This window comes from Nylanderia fulva, unplaced genomic scaffold (genome assembly GCF_048542155.1).
Source record: "Nylanderia fulva isolate GAGA-0341 unplaced genomic scaffold, ASM4854215v1 Scaffold224, whole genome shotgun sequence".
Lineage (NCBI taxonomy): Eukaryota > Metazoa > Arthropoda > Insecta > Hymenoptera > Formicidae > Nylanderia > Nylanderia fulva.
The window spans coordinates 36856-51743 of record NW_028190289.1 but is presented as its reverse complement, the minus strand read 5'-3'; the positions used below and the strand labels follow the sequence as shown (position 1 = coordinate 51743).

Below are 14888 nucleotides of genomic sequence, written 5' to 3'. Positions count from 1 at the left end.
AAATTCTTTTTACAAAATGTATAAATTCTTTTTAACAATATATACATATGTATCCAATATTAAACAATATATACATATGTATACAATATATTAAACTGTTTTTTAAAAATACTTATTCAAATATTTACATTCATATAAATATAATGTAAAATATAAAAACTTTTTTTATATTTTAACACTACTTTATTTGATATTATTATACTAGTTTTTCGGTTCGCTCTTCACGCGGGCCTCAAAGCCTTCACCCAACACTAATTCCGCTTTTACTAGTTTTTACACAATGTTTTATTTTACAAAATTAAAGATATAATATTTAGTTTTAGTACCAATTTCGAGAAAATCGGTGAATAAATATGCGAATACGTGTGTGGATGCGTGGGTGGAATAAAACTTAAATAAATCACACAACAGCCTTTTCAGAAATATTTGCAACATTTTAGTACCAATTTCGTAAAAATCGGTCCATAAATGCGCATGCGCATGGGTGAATGTGTGGGTGGAGGTGTAACATTTGAGAAAACCACCAATTGTCGTTATCTCCAAAAAATATGCAACACTTTGATATCAATTTAAAAAAAATCGGTCCATAAATATGCGATTGCGTAGGTGAGTGCGTGGGTGGATGCGTAAAACTTACAAAAAATCACCATCGTCACACTTTCCGGAAAATTTGCGAAATTTTGGTACCAATTTGATGAAAATCAGTCCACAAATGTGGAAGCAATTCGCGGTCAGACAGACAGACAGACAGACAGAGAGACGGACGGTATTTATACATATAGATTTTTATAAAATCTAAAATATAAAATAAATTAATTAGAAACTATTATATCCAATATTTATTTTACTTATTTTGATAAAGAGAACTCTGCGATATAATATATCATGAGATAATAATTTTTAAAGTATGTAATATTTGTTAATTATATTAATACAAAATTTATAATTTTATTTTTATATTCATATGTGTTTTTCAAAGTGAGAAAGTGTTCCTTTTTGACATAAAAGAACCGCTAATGATATTAGTATGTTCTTCTAATGCATGTATTTTCAGAGCGTTTATATTGATATATTAATTAAATTTTTTCTTTAGATGTATCAAGATAATCGAATAATACATTTATTTGTCGTTCAAAATCAACATACTTCTTTTTATTTTGATGATTATGGTATGTGGAATTCTACTTTACAAGATGACAGTTTATTGAAATTTCGCAAATCCATCAGAGGTATATAACGTAATATAATAAAATAATCCGCGTAAATTTTGTATTACTGATATTATAAAAATATTTGTAAAGTTATAAGATAATTAATTCTATATCTGAATTTTATTAAAAAAATAAGATTATAAAAGCACACACACACACATGCATATTTATGTATATTTTTTAATAATTATTTAAAGTATATACATATAAGTATATATATATATATATATATATATAAATATATATACACACAAATATTATACTAAATAATATATATAAATATGTATTCACACACGAGTATAATTATACAGTATAATTATTAATTAATATCCTTTACACACATATGCGTAATTATACATATATATATATATATATATATATATATATATATTATACCAAATAATATATATATATACATACACACAAATAGATATATTATACTAAATAATATATATAAATATATATTATTATCTATATATATTATTATTATTATATATTATCATTTATAAATATATATATACACACGAAGTGTCCGGTATAATTACGCATATGTGTGTAGAGGATATTAATAAAATGATCCTTTAATGTTTTGCTATATCTTTGTAACGAAAAATTTACTTTTAAAATAAAATGATAAACCATGCAGCAATAGAAGACATTTTACTACTGTTATGTGATTACTGTACCTTGTATATATATATATTGTATATATATATATATATACAAATAATTTTGCTTTATAATATATAATATCATTTTACATGTAACCATTATAATAAATATATATTGATTATATAACTAATTTATAATTTTGATGTAAATTGTAGCACCCTGTATACTGCGCATGATGCAACACTCCGTAACCAAAGAAGTATTTTGGAAAGGCATTCGATCATATACAAATAGCAAGTGAGTAATACCCAATATAAAATATATAATAATAAAATAAAATTATATAAATCTTAACTAATTTATAATAATACAAATTTCATATATTGTCTCTTATTATTTAATTTTTGCTGACATTATTTCATATTATATTTTTTTAGTTTTACAATTCTGCTATTTTCCTAGATCTGTTACTAGATTTACCTTTACTTTCGTTATTTTTACTATGAAAACCGCTTTTGTTGAAATAAATTGTTGTTTTATGACTTTTTATATATACATATTCAATGTTGTTTTATTTTCGTTTCATAATTTAGTATTTTCCAAAATATTTTTTAAATTAATTTGTATTCTTTTTATTATTTCCTTTATTGCTTCATATCGTTTATAATTATTCTTATAATATCTGCTTTTTTTTAATTGCATTTTGTGCTACGTTTGTTTTTTAATCTTATTTTAAATATATCTGACACGTATATCGATTTTCCGTTACTTTCTTTATTTTTATTTCATTTCTTTCATAGAACGATCTCCTTTATTATATTTGTATATTATTTCTTGTTTTGTTTTTATTTTTATTTGATTTGTTTTGTTATATTTTATTAATCATTTTATAACTCATCTGTCAATACTTTGATCAAATATAATCTGTATTATTAACTCTTGTAGAAATTTATCACTAATAACGCCAATTAATCACTTATTTTGAGTACTTAAAATACTGATATACAGTAATTTAAGTACTCGAAATAAGTGATAAATTAGCATTACTAGTAATAATATAAAGAAATGCCTAACAAATTAAATAAAATTATTAAATTGAATTTAATATTATGATATTATTATAATATAAATATAAGATATATAAATACACAAACACAAATATGTACAATTATGTATATTTTGCTTCTTAGTATTTATTAAAATTTTTTATAATATTAAAATATTAAAATTATAAATACAATTTTAATTTTATTTATAATGTAATTTTTACATAATTTACATACTTTGTGAATTTAGCCAATTTCATCGTCAAAGTTTTATGACTTTTTTGGAAGAAATTGTTGCTGATGCAAATAAGCTAGATCAACTTCAATTATCATTACAAACAATGGCAAATTGGACTTTAGAAGAGCATTGTCCTCTCATCAAAGTAGAACGAAATTATGGTCTTTTGGGAAAGACGAAAATATATTTATCGATACAAAATCCCGACACATTAAAAATTGATTGCTTACCTGTAACTTATACTATCCAGACGGCTCCCGATTTTGACAGTCTTGATCACCGCGCGCTATGCATATCACGGGATGCTGTTATTTCATTGTCATTAGAAGAGCATGGTTGGGTTATAATCAATTTACAACAAATTGGTAAATATCGACCAATTGACTTATCATGACTTATTACTCATCTTTATTTTACACACATACACAATTGACATTATTTTATATTTTTTTTGCTTTACATATAATTATATGTAAATCTGAGATATTCTTATATATAACTACCATAGTTTTAAAATGTTTTGTCTACTGTTCTGTATTATTATATATAATTAATAAGATATATATCGGCGTTTTCTACATAATATCATTCAATATTAAAGTTATATTTTTAGAAATATTTTATTCTAATAATAATAAAAATGATTAAAACGTTAATTATATTTATAAAATTAGTGTATTAATATAAGTATACACGTGAAATAAAATTCTTGTACAGTTTTATGTTACAGAACTTTTGCTCATTGGTATAAAATAATTATTATATATATGCACAACTAGTATCAATTTTATTTTATGCTATACAACAATATCTCGCACAATTTCATTTATAATTTATAATTAATTTTCAATATGTATTTGCATGTTATTGAATTTTTGATACGTTTTTAATTTATAATTTATATAAACGAAAATATTAAACAAAAATGTTTGAAATTAAATGTATATTAATAATAAAAATTATTCAAAATAATATAAATTGTTAAAATTTATTTATTATTCGACAGGATATTACCGCGTTAACTATGATGATGAGAATTGGCAAAGAATTTCAGATTATCTAAACTCTGATAATTTTACGAAAATTCATGTTCTTAATCGTGCCCAAATTATCGATGATGCATTTCATTTAGTGATAGCAGGTCATCTCAACGCCTCTATATTCTGGAATATCACATCTTATTTGGGTCAAGAAGAAGATTATATCGCATGGTATCCTATGTTTAAAGCTTTGGAATACATGTTTAGTACTTTTCCAGTGAAAGTAGAAACTGAAAAATTTGAGGTAAATATTAATCAATTTCAATGAAAGTATTACATTTAAATATTTATATATACACTGATTGATCACAAATAATTTAAATATTTATAGAGAAATATATCTAGCGATAAAGTTTTACATATTATTACGTCTCACATAAATGTGCAAACTAATTCAGTTTGAATAATCACTCACGCGATGAACAGTTCTCAAAGTGTATGATTTTCACTACTGTGAATAATATTAATATATAACATTGTTATTGGATACATAGCTGGATGCTTAAAATCTTTGTCGATGAATTATAATTATAAACATATTAATAAAGAAATATATATTCAATGATTTTTAGGATAGAATAGATGGGATAATAACCATATTACACGAGTTACTTGCAAAAATCAAATATGAAGAAATTGATGATGCAGATGAACTTAGAATATGTTTACGACAAGAAGCTGCAAGATGGGCATGTTTTTTCGGTGATATCACTTGTATGGAAGAAGCGAAAAATAAATTAGAACTTCATATCAAAAATTCTAAAAAACACAGGTAAATATTGTTATATATATTTAGTTTTTCTTAATCAAATTTTTTTGTAGATATCTCCTATAATGTTCAAATGAATTGATACGCCAATCTTTAATAATAAAATTAAATTCTATTGATATTTTAGACTTTTGCCATGGTGGAAGACATGGACATATTGTAGAGGTTTGATGAAAACTACGAGAAATGAGACCACTTTTGAAACAGTGTATAATAGAGGATTAAAAAAAACTGACATTAAATTTTCAGAATACTTGGCTTGCATTGAAGATATCGATTTCATCAAAAAATATTTAAGTCGTAAACAGGACACTTATACAAAACAGGAAGATCAATTTCTCGTTAATAGTTTCTTACATTTTATTACGAAGCATGCGAATAATCCAATTATATTGAAGTACATATTAGATAATTTTCACGAAATAAAACCAAAGTAAAGTGACTAATTTTTATAAATATTTTGAAGAAAAGTTTTTTATATGTATTATATATATATGTATCTGATTTTTTTTGTTTTTAGAAGTGTTAATATAATTGCAGCATTAATTATTATGATTAATAACGTATATTCCAAGAATTTAGCTCTGGTAAAAATTTTACATGTTTAAATATGTATACAAAATATGATAATAATGCGATATTAATAATTATTATTTAATGTTTAAAATAATTTTTATAATGTTACCATAACGTTGTTTATTAATAATGATATTAAAATTATACATTTTAGCCAATAGAGATTAACTCTGAAAATATTGTACAAGCTAATGTAATTGACGTGAACAAAGAAGATCAATTTAGAAGATATCGAATAAAGGAGGTAAATTTAATATATGTATATTATTATATGGAAAGCGAAAGAAAATGAAATATTGTTTTATCTGATTATTTCTGAATATTATTTTTATATTTGCTTATTTGTTATATAATCAGTATGTTGATTTCATTATGCCAATCTTTGTTTATATATATTAGGATTTGTATAATGCAGAATGCAATTACTATATTTATCTAATTATATTATAGTTAATGAAACGATTTGTTTTAGATGAGTGACCGTGTGATAGAAAAGAATGAATTATATATCAGAATAACAAACCAGGTTGATATTCGCAAGGGACAAATCGAGAAGCAGAGACAGGATTATGCAAGATTTTTCTTCTAATCGGTGGATGAAAAAAAATTGCAGTATACGTGGACGTACTTCATATGAATAATTTTTTTATATTGCATGTACTATTTTTTTACTGCTTCAAATATTGTTTATTTAGATGTATTACTATCCGATGCTATAATATTTACAAAATTATAAGACTACATTCATCAAGATTTTCATTTTTTTGCGATCTTGTTTGAAGTAGTTAAACTATATATTATTACCTGCTTAGTAACAGAATTGTAGCCATATTATATTACAATAAATTTTACTGTTAGATATAATAATATAATATAAATGTATAAATATAAATAGTATAAATATATAAATAAAATCTGCTAAATAATAAGTGCACCTAAATTGTGTGTGTGCATTATCTATTCATTTTAAATTATATATTGACTTGTTTTCAATTTTGTTACGTGAATTAACAAAAATGATAATTTATTTTATTTCTTACTTACATAATTAAAATCAATTTAATGTTTCATATATTGCCAAAAATAAAATTGACAAGTATAAAAGAGCATTACCGCATTAAAAAAATTATTAAATTAAAAAAAATTTTTATTTCTATACTGTTATATAAATAAATATTTATCTGTTTAGAAAAAAATTTTCTTACATCAAACAATAAATGTTTTTTACATCCAATCGATATTATTAGTTTCAAATAAATAATTTTTATTATAAAATAGTATTAAGATCGAAAAGTCACGATTTATATTTAAAATTGTATTTTATTTTGGCTTTATACTCACAGTTTGTTTATTTAGTATACATATAATTTGAAAAAAAATAAAATAAATTTTGAAAAATATTTTCAAAAACTCTTATTTAAATACTAGTGACTGTCATTTAAAATTGGGTATTTATTTTGTATTAACTTTTTACAAACATGTTATATGAAGATAATAATTTTATCAGTTATAAAACTTTATGGTTTCGCGCATAGAGTACGATTTTATAAACAAAGTATTAAATTTTTAAAATTAGAAAAAATTGATATAAAAAGACAAAAAATAGTACATATCGCGATTAATAAGGAATCAATTATAATATTTACGATTCTATATTATATACTTATACAAACAGGAGTAGGTACAGTATAAAGACACAATATTGTGCATAAAGACATGTATAATTAAATGTATATTTTTAATAAAAAAATATAAAATGTTCCGTTTTAAATTAAATATTGTTGTAATTTCATAACCAAGGTTTTTCTTTCGAAAAATATACTTTATACAATATTTATAGAACTTGGAAAAAGAGAGTCGCGTCGTAAGTATACCGTCTTATTTCAATTGGAGCATTTTCGAGATTTGATAGATATCATTATTTTTCAAACGTTTTACGTTCTTTTCTGACACAAATATAATACATTTTGTAATTTATTTATCTTCCAATATTGTTTTATCTAAATAAACTTCTGCACAAAACAATGTGGATAAATTGATTGGTATAAGAAAAACATTTCAGTGATTTAAAAAAATTGCAATTTATAGCAATGTGCAACTTCATACATTTATTTTAAATAATGACATATTTATACTAATTGAATTATTAAGATAAAATTATCGAAGAATGAGTATATGATTATAAATTATACAACATTTTTAGCGAATATTTTTTTTGAAATAAGTCATATAAATGTGTGTAAATAACGCCTATTTATTTGATTAATTGGGCAAAAGTTAAATGTACTCAATTAAGACAACAGTTACACAAAAATGTCGCCACACACACAAATATATATGAAAATATATATACATATAACGACCTCAGAAATTTTGTTGACCATACACATTATATTTATCATGAAGACACGTACAGACAATCAGTCAGTCTTTCGTGGTCGTTCGAACCACGTGGTGGTGAAGATATAATACTTTTAATAAAGTGTGTGAATATATTATATTCTTTCAACATTGCATACTTCCAAAGCATTAATTTGCTGCAGTTCATTATTAAAACAATATATAGTTTTAATCAATATAATTTTCCAATTAACATTCTGTTTCGATATATTCGGTAAGTCAGAATAAATTTCAATCATATAAAAACATATATGTGTCTACAAATACAAGAAAATTTCATCATACAGTAGGACGGAATTTTATAGAATTTCCAACATATGTATAGGGATAAAGAGAATATTTTATTCAAAATTATCTTTAAATTTTAATTCACACAGAGATAATTTCAATAATATCGATAATATAATATTTTACGAATTGTAATATGTTTGGTGAATTATTAGTTTTATTAGGTGAAATGTTGTAATAAATTTAGAGACGTTGTATTATCGTTATTCAGTTTAATTCTGCATTTAAAATATTATAAATGACTTACAATAACCGCGAGGTATAACTTTCGCTTGCAAAATATAATTTTATTTGTTTTTTCTTCCGCGAGTTTGCTGAGCGAGTGACAAGTTATCGATTCTCCGGTCACCTGTTTATATCGGTTAAGCTGTTATAATTTGTTTGTTTTGATACTTTGTCTTTCGTTACCTGTTTCTTATGATTGTTTCGCTCGTTGTCATATATATATATATTCGATCGCCGACTTTTGTTCTATATTCAATTTAATATTTTAATATAAAATTAAAATATAAAATTGAAATATAAAATAAATTTTAGTTCCGGTATTTAACATCACAGTTAAAATAATCTTAAACCAACAAAAGTTTGATATCGAATATTTTATTTTTGAAAGTTGCAAATACTACAGTTAACAGATAATGTATATTATAATGGACACTTTTAATTGTAAAAAAAAAAACCACTCCTCAACGTTTAAAGTCGACCAGACTGGCGATAATTTATTATAAATAATTATTTGAAATACAACGTTTCGATATAAAATCAGCGTGATTACAAGCCTAGTTGATAGGGCTATTTTACTCGCTGACCCTTTTTTTCATGAAGAAAATATTAATTTAATCAAAAGAATTCTTATTAATAATTGTTACCCGTTAACAATTATAAACAAAAACATTAATAAAAGACTTCGAGCGATTAAATTTGGCGGTAATCTTAACTCGCCCAATCGAAATAAATTTGATACGCGAAATTGCATTGTGTTACCTTATATTAAAGATCTGAGCGAGAATATTACGCGTTGCATTAATAAAAGTGGAATTGATGCTTTGTATACTGTCCCAAAAAAATTGGACACATTGATAAAAAGAGGTAAAGATGGGATCGAAAACTTAAAAAGAACTGATGTGGTTTATAAAATTGAATGTACGAATTGCGATTCGGCTTATATTGGACAGACAAAGAGACATTTAGAAACGCGCATTAAAGAACATAGAAATAACATAAAAAAAGACAAGACATTGCATTCTGTCGTTAGTTTGCATCGGACTTGCAACGATCATGAGTTCTGTTGGGATTCTCCGGTGATTCTGCATGAAGAAAAACAAACAAGAAAAAGAGAAATTGCAGAAATGTTTTACATAAAAAAACAAGGAAAAAGTATTAATTTACAGAAAGATACGGAGAATTTTAGTGGGATTTATGATCGTGTTCTTGACGTTATTTAAGTCGTTTTTATTTTTACTTTTATTTTTATTTTTATATCCACCTATTTATTTATTTTTATTTATTTGACTTTATTATGACGATTTAAATTACGAAAGACACATTTAGTTTCGTCTCTATTTTCTTAACGCTTAGTGACTAAGATTCTTGCAAACAGTTAACATCTATTTATTATGTGCTTACTTCTGTCAGTCTTGCATTGTTCATCAAAACAAGCGTTAACATTGTCGGTTGTTTGCATAGAAGTTGATTTATTGTTTTAAATTTGGTACGTAACACATTTTTGTTTTTAAATGTATAATTATTTGTTGCGAATAAGTGTATTAAATTATAATTATTTTGATTGAACTTTTTATAGATGTACAATACTTGAAAAGGGCTGCAATGACAGCCGAAACGTTGTATTTCAAATAATTATTTATAATAAATTATCGCCAGTCTGGTCGACTTTAAACGTTGAGGAGTAGTTTTTTATTAATTATTACTGGCAACCTTAAGGATTATTATTTACTTTTAATTGTCTTTTCATTACTAAATTATTAAAATTCTGTTTTCCAAAGTTTCTCGTACTTTTTATTATTTATAAAAAATATCTGTATGTATTTTAATACTTACTTGTGATGACAATATATTAAAGGTTGCGTAGTCCTTAGCTATTATTTTATCACGGTTCGATAAAAAGTTTCATTCGAATAATATGTTCACGGTTTTTAATTTTAAGTACACTTGAGAAGGACCAAAACCCATGGTCGAAACGTTGGGTGGTGATTATTAAATATTTATTAGCCAGTAATGGTCGTAAAAATTAATTATCCTTTCAAATATATTAAAATTAATAATGATTAAAATTTAATTTTTACTTATTATTAAGTTGTATTTCTCAAACGTATTAGTATTCTACTATCAGTATATATACAAAATAGAAGTCAAAATAGTAATTCGGCTAATTAAAATTATGATCATTTTTATATTATCAAGCAACTGTCATCGCAAAAATTAACAATTTGACAATTGTAAAATGAATAATAGAAATAATATCAAAAGCGTGCGCCAAGCGCGCTCTTGTGTCGTCTAGTGATTTAAAAAACACATCAATACTATATTTAATTTCTCTATTTGTCTTTTGCTTACAGTGTGTTTTACAGATCTAAAATAAATTTTACGACACGATGATAATTCTAAACCTACTATTAATTAGCGAAATAATATATATCGTTGGGACGGCTTCTACTTTTAATGAATCATCTTTATGCTATCAACCATCAAAATATATAAAACCAAATCATTACGATATCGAGTTTATATCATATATTGAAGAATACATTTTCTATGGAGAATACAATATTAGCATAAGCATTCTTAACAAAACGCGAAATATATTGATCAACAAATATTCAGAAAAATTATATTTTAAAAATATAGTTTTAATTAAAAATCTAGAAAAACATCATGAGAATATTAAGTATACAGTTTATAATCCGATATATGATTTTGAAGAAGACATAATTGACCTTTCTTTTAAGGATGAGTTATTACCAGGAAATTACACTTTATATATTAAATATTTTGGTTTTACTGATGAAGTCTTTAGAATTTTTGATGTAAAAAAAGAATTCTCGTAAGTAAATAATATATGTTTATTAAATCAATGTGCAATGTGCAATTACATAAAATCTCGTAATTAATATATATTATTTTTGTATTAAATGTTTCAAAAATTATTATATATCATGCAATTTAAATATAAAGACTAGTTATTCTATACCTTTAATGCATATTATTACATATTACATTTAAACATTTTTAAATTCCAACATTTTGATATTTGCTAAAAATGTTTCATTAATTTATGTTTTTTGAAATGTATAGTTTGGTAGCTGTTACTTATTTGCATATAATAGGCACCCGACAAATGTCATCGTGTTGGGATCAACAGTATTTATTCTTAGGAGCAACTTTTAACATATCTATAGGATGTGATCAATGCACGGCTTTGTCAAATATGCCATTGCAAAATACAGAAAAAAACAAGCACAATATATTATTGAAACGCTTCGATACCACACCTGCAATGTCGCCGTATCTTGCAACAATAATTGTATCCAATTGCTTATTATGTGTTGATAATTATACTCAAAACATTGAAAGGTGGTGCAGAAACAGATCTGTATTTCACATGGAATTTGCAGAAAATGTAGCTGAAAAAATCTTGTTGTTCTTTAAAAATAAATGGAAACAACATTCGAACAATATTTCGAAGGTGACTCATGTTGCAATGCCAAATTTCCCTGATAATGGCATAATAGTTTTCGGACTTGTTTTTTATAAGTGAGTACAAGTACTTAAAATTACTTTAAAAATAAAATTATATATTAGTATGCAGAATTATAAAATTGAAAAACATGTAGGTATATCTTTGGTTCTGTAAACTTGCGAAAGTATAAGTTATTGTAAAAACAACAATTTTAAGTAGTAAAAATTAAAGTAGAAAATTGAATGTCAGTAAGATTTAACCAATGGGAATATATTTAAAACGACCACCTGGCTATTATTAATGGTGTTGATTTATTTGTGCAGCAAGGTTTTGACCCTGAATTGCGTCTTCTTTAGGTTAATCAATACAAAGAAAATTACAAATTATATAATACAATTAAAAAACTCTAATAAATGATGTACAAAGAGCAAAGTCAAAAAATATATAATAAAAATATAAAAAATTATCAAAGTTAATAAATAAAAAGTTAGTTTGATCAATGTAACACGCCGAGCAATCCTTGCAATTGATTTTATAGACGACGTTCATTCTTTTGTTAGGTAAAAGTTTATCTTTCCCTGTTTTTATTATGCTATTCAGTCTGTTAGGAACCGTATATAAAATATCATTATGATTATTGGGTACATGACAAACTTCCTCACTTATAACAAATATCTATTATTATTAACAAATATCTATTATCTCATTATTTAAAATGTATTAATTAACATTGACGTTTAACATTAGATTACTTTTTATTTATTAACTTTGATAATTTTTTACATTTTTATTATATATTTTTTGACTTTGCTCTTTGTACATCATTTATTAGAGTTTTCTATTTGTATTATATAATTTGTAATTTTCTTTGTATTGATTAACCTGAAGAGGACCCAATTCAGTTTTGAAACGTTGCTGCACAAATAAATCAACACCATTAATAGTAGCCAGTTGATCGTTTGAAATATTTTCTCATTAGTAAAAATTAAGTTTATTCGTATTATAACTCAAAATATTGTAGTTTATTGTTCTAATATATACAAACATAAAGGTAAACATTTTTATGCAATGTCGTATCCTTTAAGATAAATTTTAAAATTGTAATAAATCTATAAAAGAAATGACATTTTTTTATTCATTAAAACTAAACTGCTTCATCAATGATTTACGCATTAACACAAAATCATTGTTTGATACTTAAATTAAAAATTACAAAAAATATTATTTGTTACGATTTACAATACTGATTTGCTAAATTGTACCCATGGGTTTGTAAATCGTACATCTAACAATACGATTAAAAATTTATTACGAAATTAAAGTTTTATTTTCTATAAAAGTACTCAGTCTAACATTTAAATATTACTTTCAGCGAAATGGATATTGTTTACGATAAAAATTTATATTCTGTTGCTCACAAAATCGAAGTAGCTCAATTAGTAGGACATAAAGTGACACAGCAATGGTTTTATAATCTGAACAATCCGTTTCGATCGGCTTTTTGGTTTAACAAAGCTCTTACTACATTACTTGCAATGAATACTGTCAATAAGGTTATTTTAAATAATTATAAGGCTATCACCTCCCACTTTCTCGGAAACGATAACATACTTAACCATTTATATAGCAAGATTTTCGTATATCAAATTATTCTTACAAAATGCATAAATTCTTGCTAAATTATTTTAAAAACATTTAGCAATATATACATATGTATACAATATTGAACTGTTTTTTAAATATTTACATTCATATAAATATAATGTGAACAATGCAAAGTATGAAACAAAATTTTTTTTAACACTCCCTTTCCACACTTTATCTGATATTTTTAAATATTTTAAATTTTATTATTATATTTATTCGTATGTTTTACAAAATGAGAAAGTGTTATTTTTAATATAGAAGAACCGCTAATAATATTAGTATTTTTTTCTCATGCAAGTATGTTCAGAGCAATTATATTGATATAATAATTATTTTTTTTTATAGATGTATCCAGATAATCGAATAATAAATTTATTTGTTGTTCAAAATCAACATACTTCTTTTTATTTAGATGATTGTAGTATGTGGAATTCTACTTTACGAGATTACAGTTTCTTGAAAATTCGCGAATCCATCAGAGGTATAGAACGTAATGTAATAAAATAATTTGCAAAAATTTTGAACTATTAATATTATAAAAATATGTGTAAAGTTATAAGATAATTAATTCTTTATCTAGATTTTATTACAAAAATAATGTTATTAGAGTACACACACACACGCGCGCATATTTATGTACATTCTATAATTAATTTAAGATATATACATATACGTATATGTATATATGTATATATATACATATGCCTGTGTATATATATGTATATACATATATACATATATATATATATATACAAAAGGTCCGGTAATAATCGCGCATGTGTGTAGATAATATTAATTGTTTGGTTCTTTAATATTTTGCTATCTTCGTAAAAATTAACGAAAAATTTATTTTAAAAATAAATAAAAAATTAAAAATAAAGAAATTTTTTTTAATATCACTATGTTTACATATAATCGTTATAATAAATATATATTTAAAATATATCTAATTTATATATAATTTTGATGTAAATTGTAGGACCCTTTATACTGCGCATGATGCAACATGTCTTTACCGAAGAAATATTTTGGAAAAACGTTCGCTCATATACAAATAGCACGTGAGTAAGACAATGCTTTGATATAACACACGTACAGAAGTTAAATAATACTTTATTATACAATCAGTCGATGTGTATCGTCGAAGAATCGAGCGAGCAAATCTGTCTGCGGCGGTTAATCGGTCGTATTTAGATTCTTGTTTATGTTTCTAGAAGCCTCTTTTAATTTTCGGTTATCACTTTGTCCGACAAGTTCGTCACGGCAATCGCAGTTATTTTCGTTTTACTTATTTATCTTTTCAAAACAGAGCGAGCTAACTCACACTGCTTTGTTTGCGTCTTTTATTATATCGAATTTGTCCT

General features: G+C 24.1%; 1 protein-coding gene and 1 long non-coding RNA gene across 6 annotated transcripts in view; both read left to right on the top strand.

Moving 5' to 3' along the window:
- The window catches only part of LOC114945737 (aminopeptidase N-like), a 47503-nt gene that overhangs the window by 27985 nt on the left and 4630 nt on the right, over window positions 1–14888 (top strand). For 2 of the 5 annotated variants that reach the window (XM_085482983.1, XM_085482985.1), the window contains 3 exons: window positions 13250–13430; window positions 13870–14005; window positions 14504–14585. In XM_085482983.1, coding sequence (XP_085339109.1) covers window positions 13250–13430; window positions 13870–14005; window positions 14504–14585 — 399 coding nt within the window. Of the gene's footprint in view, window positions 1–324; window positions 607–1093; window positions 1230–2038; window positions 2121–3119; window positions 3473–4113; window positions 4392–4719; window positions 4920–5043; window positions 5350–5436; window positions 5504–5646; window positions 5737–5964; window positions 6341–13249; window positions 13431–13869; window positions 14006–14503; window positions 14586–14888 lie in introns of those variants that run through there. The other 3 variants (XM_085482987.1, XM_085482986.1, XM_085482984.1) reach the window with 3 other exon arrangements.
- Window positions 7932–11951, top strand: LOC146723162 (uncharacterized). The gene is made up of 2 exons (XR_014924711.1): window positions 7932–8106; window positions 11493–11951. It is a non-coding gene; the product is annotated as an uncharacterized LOC146723162 (long non-coding RNA).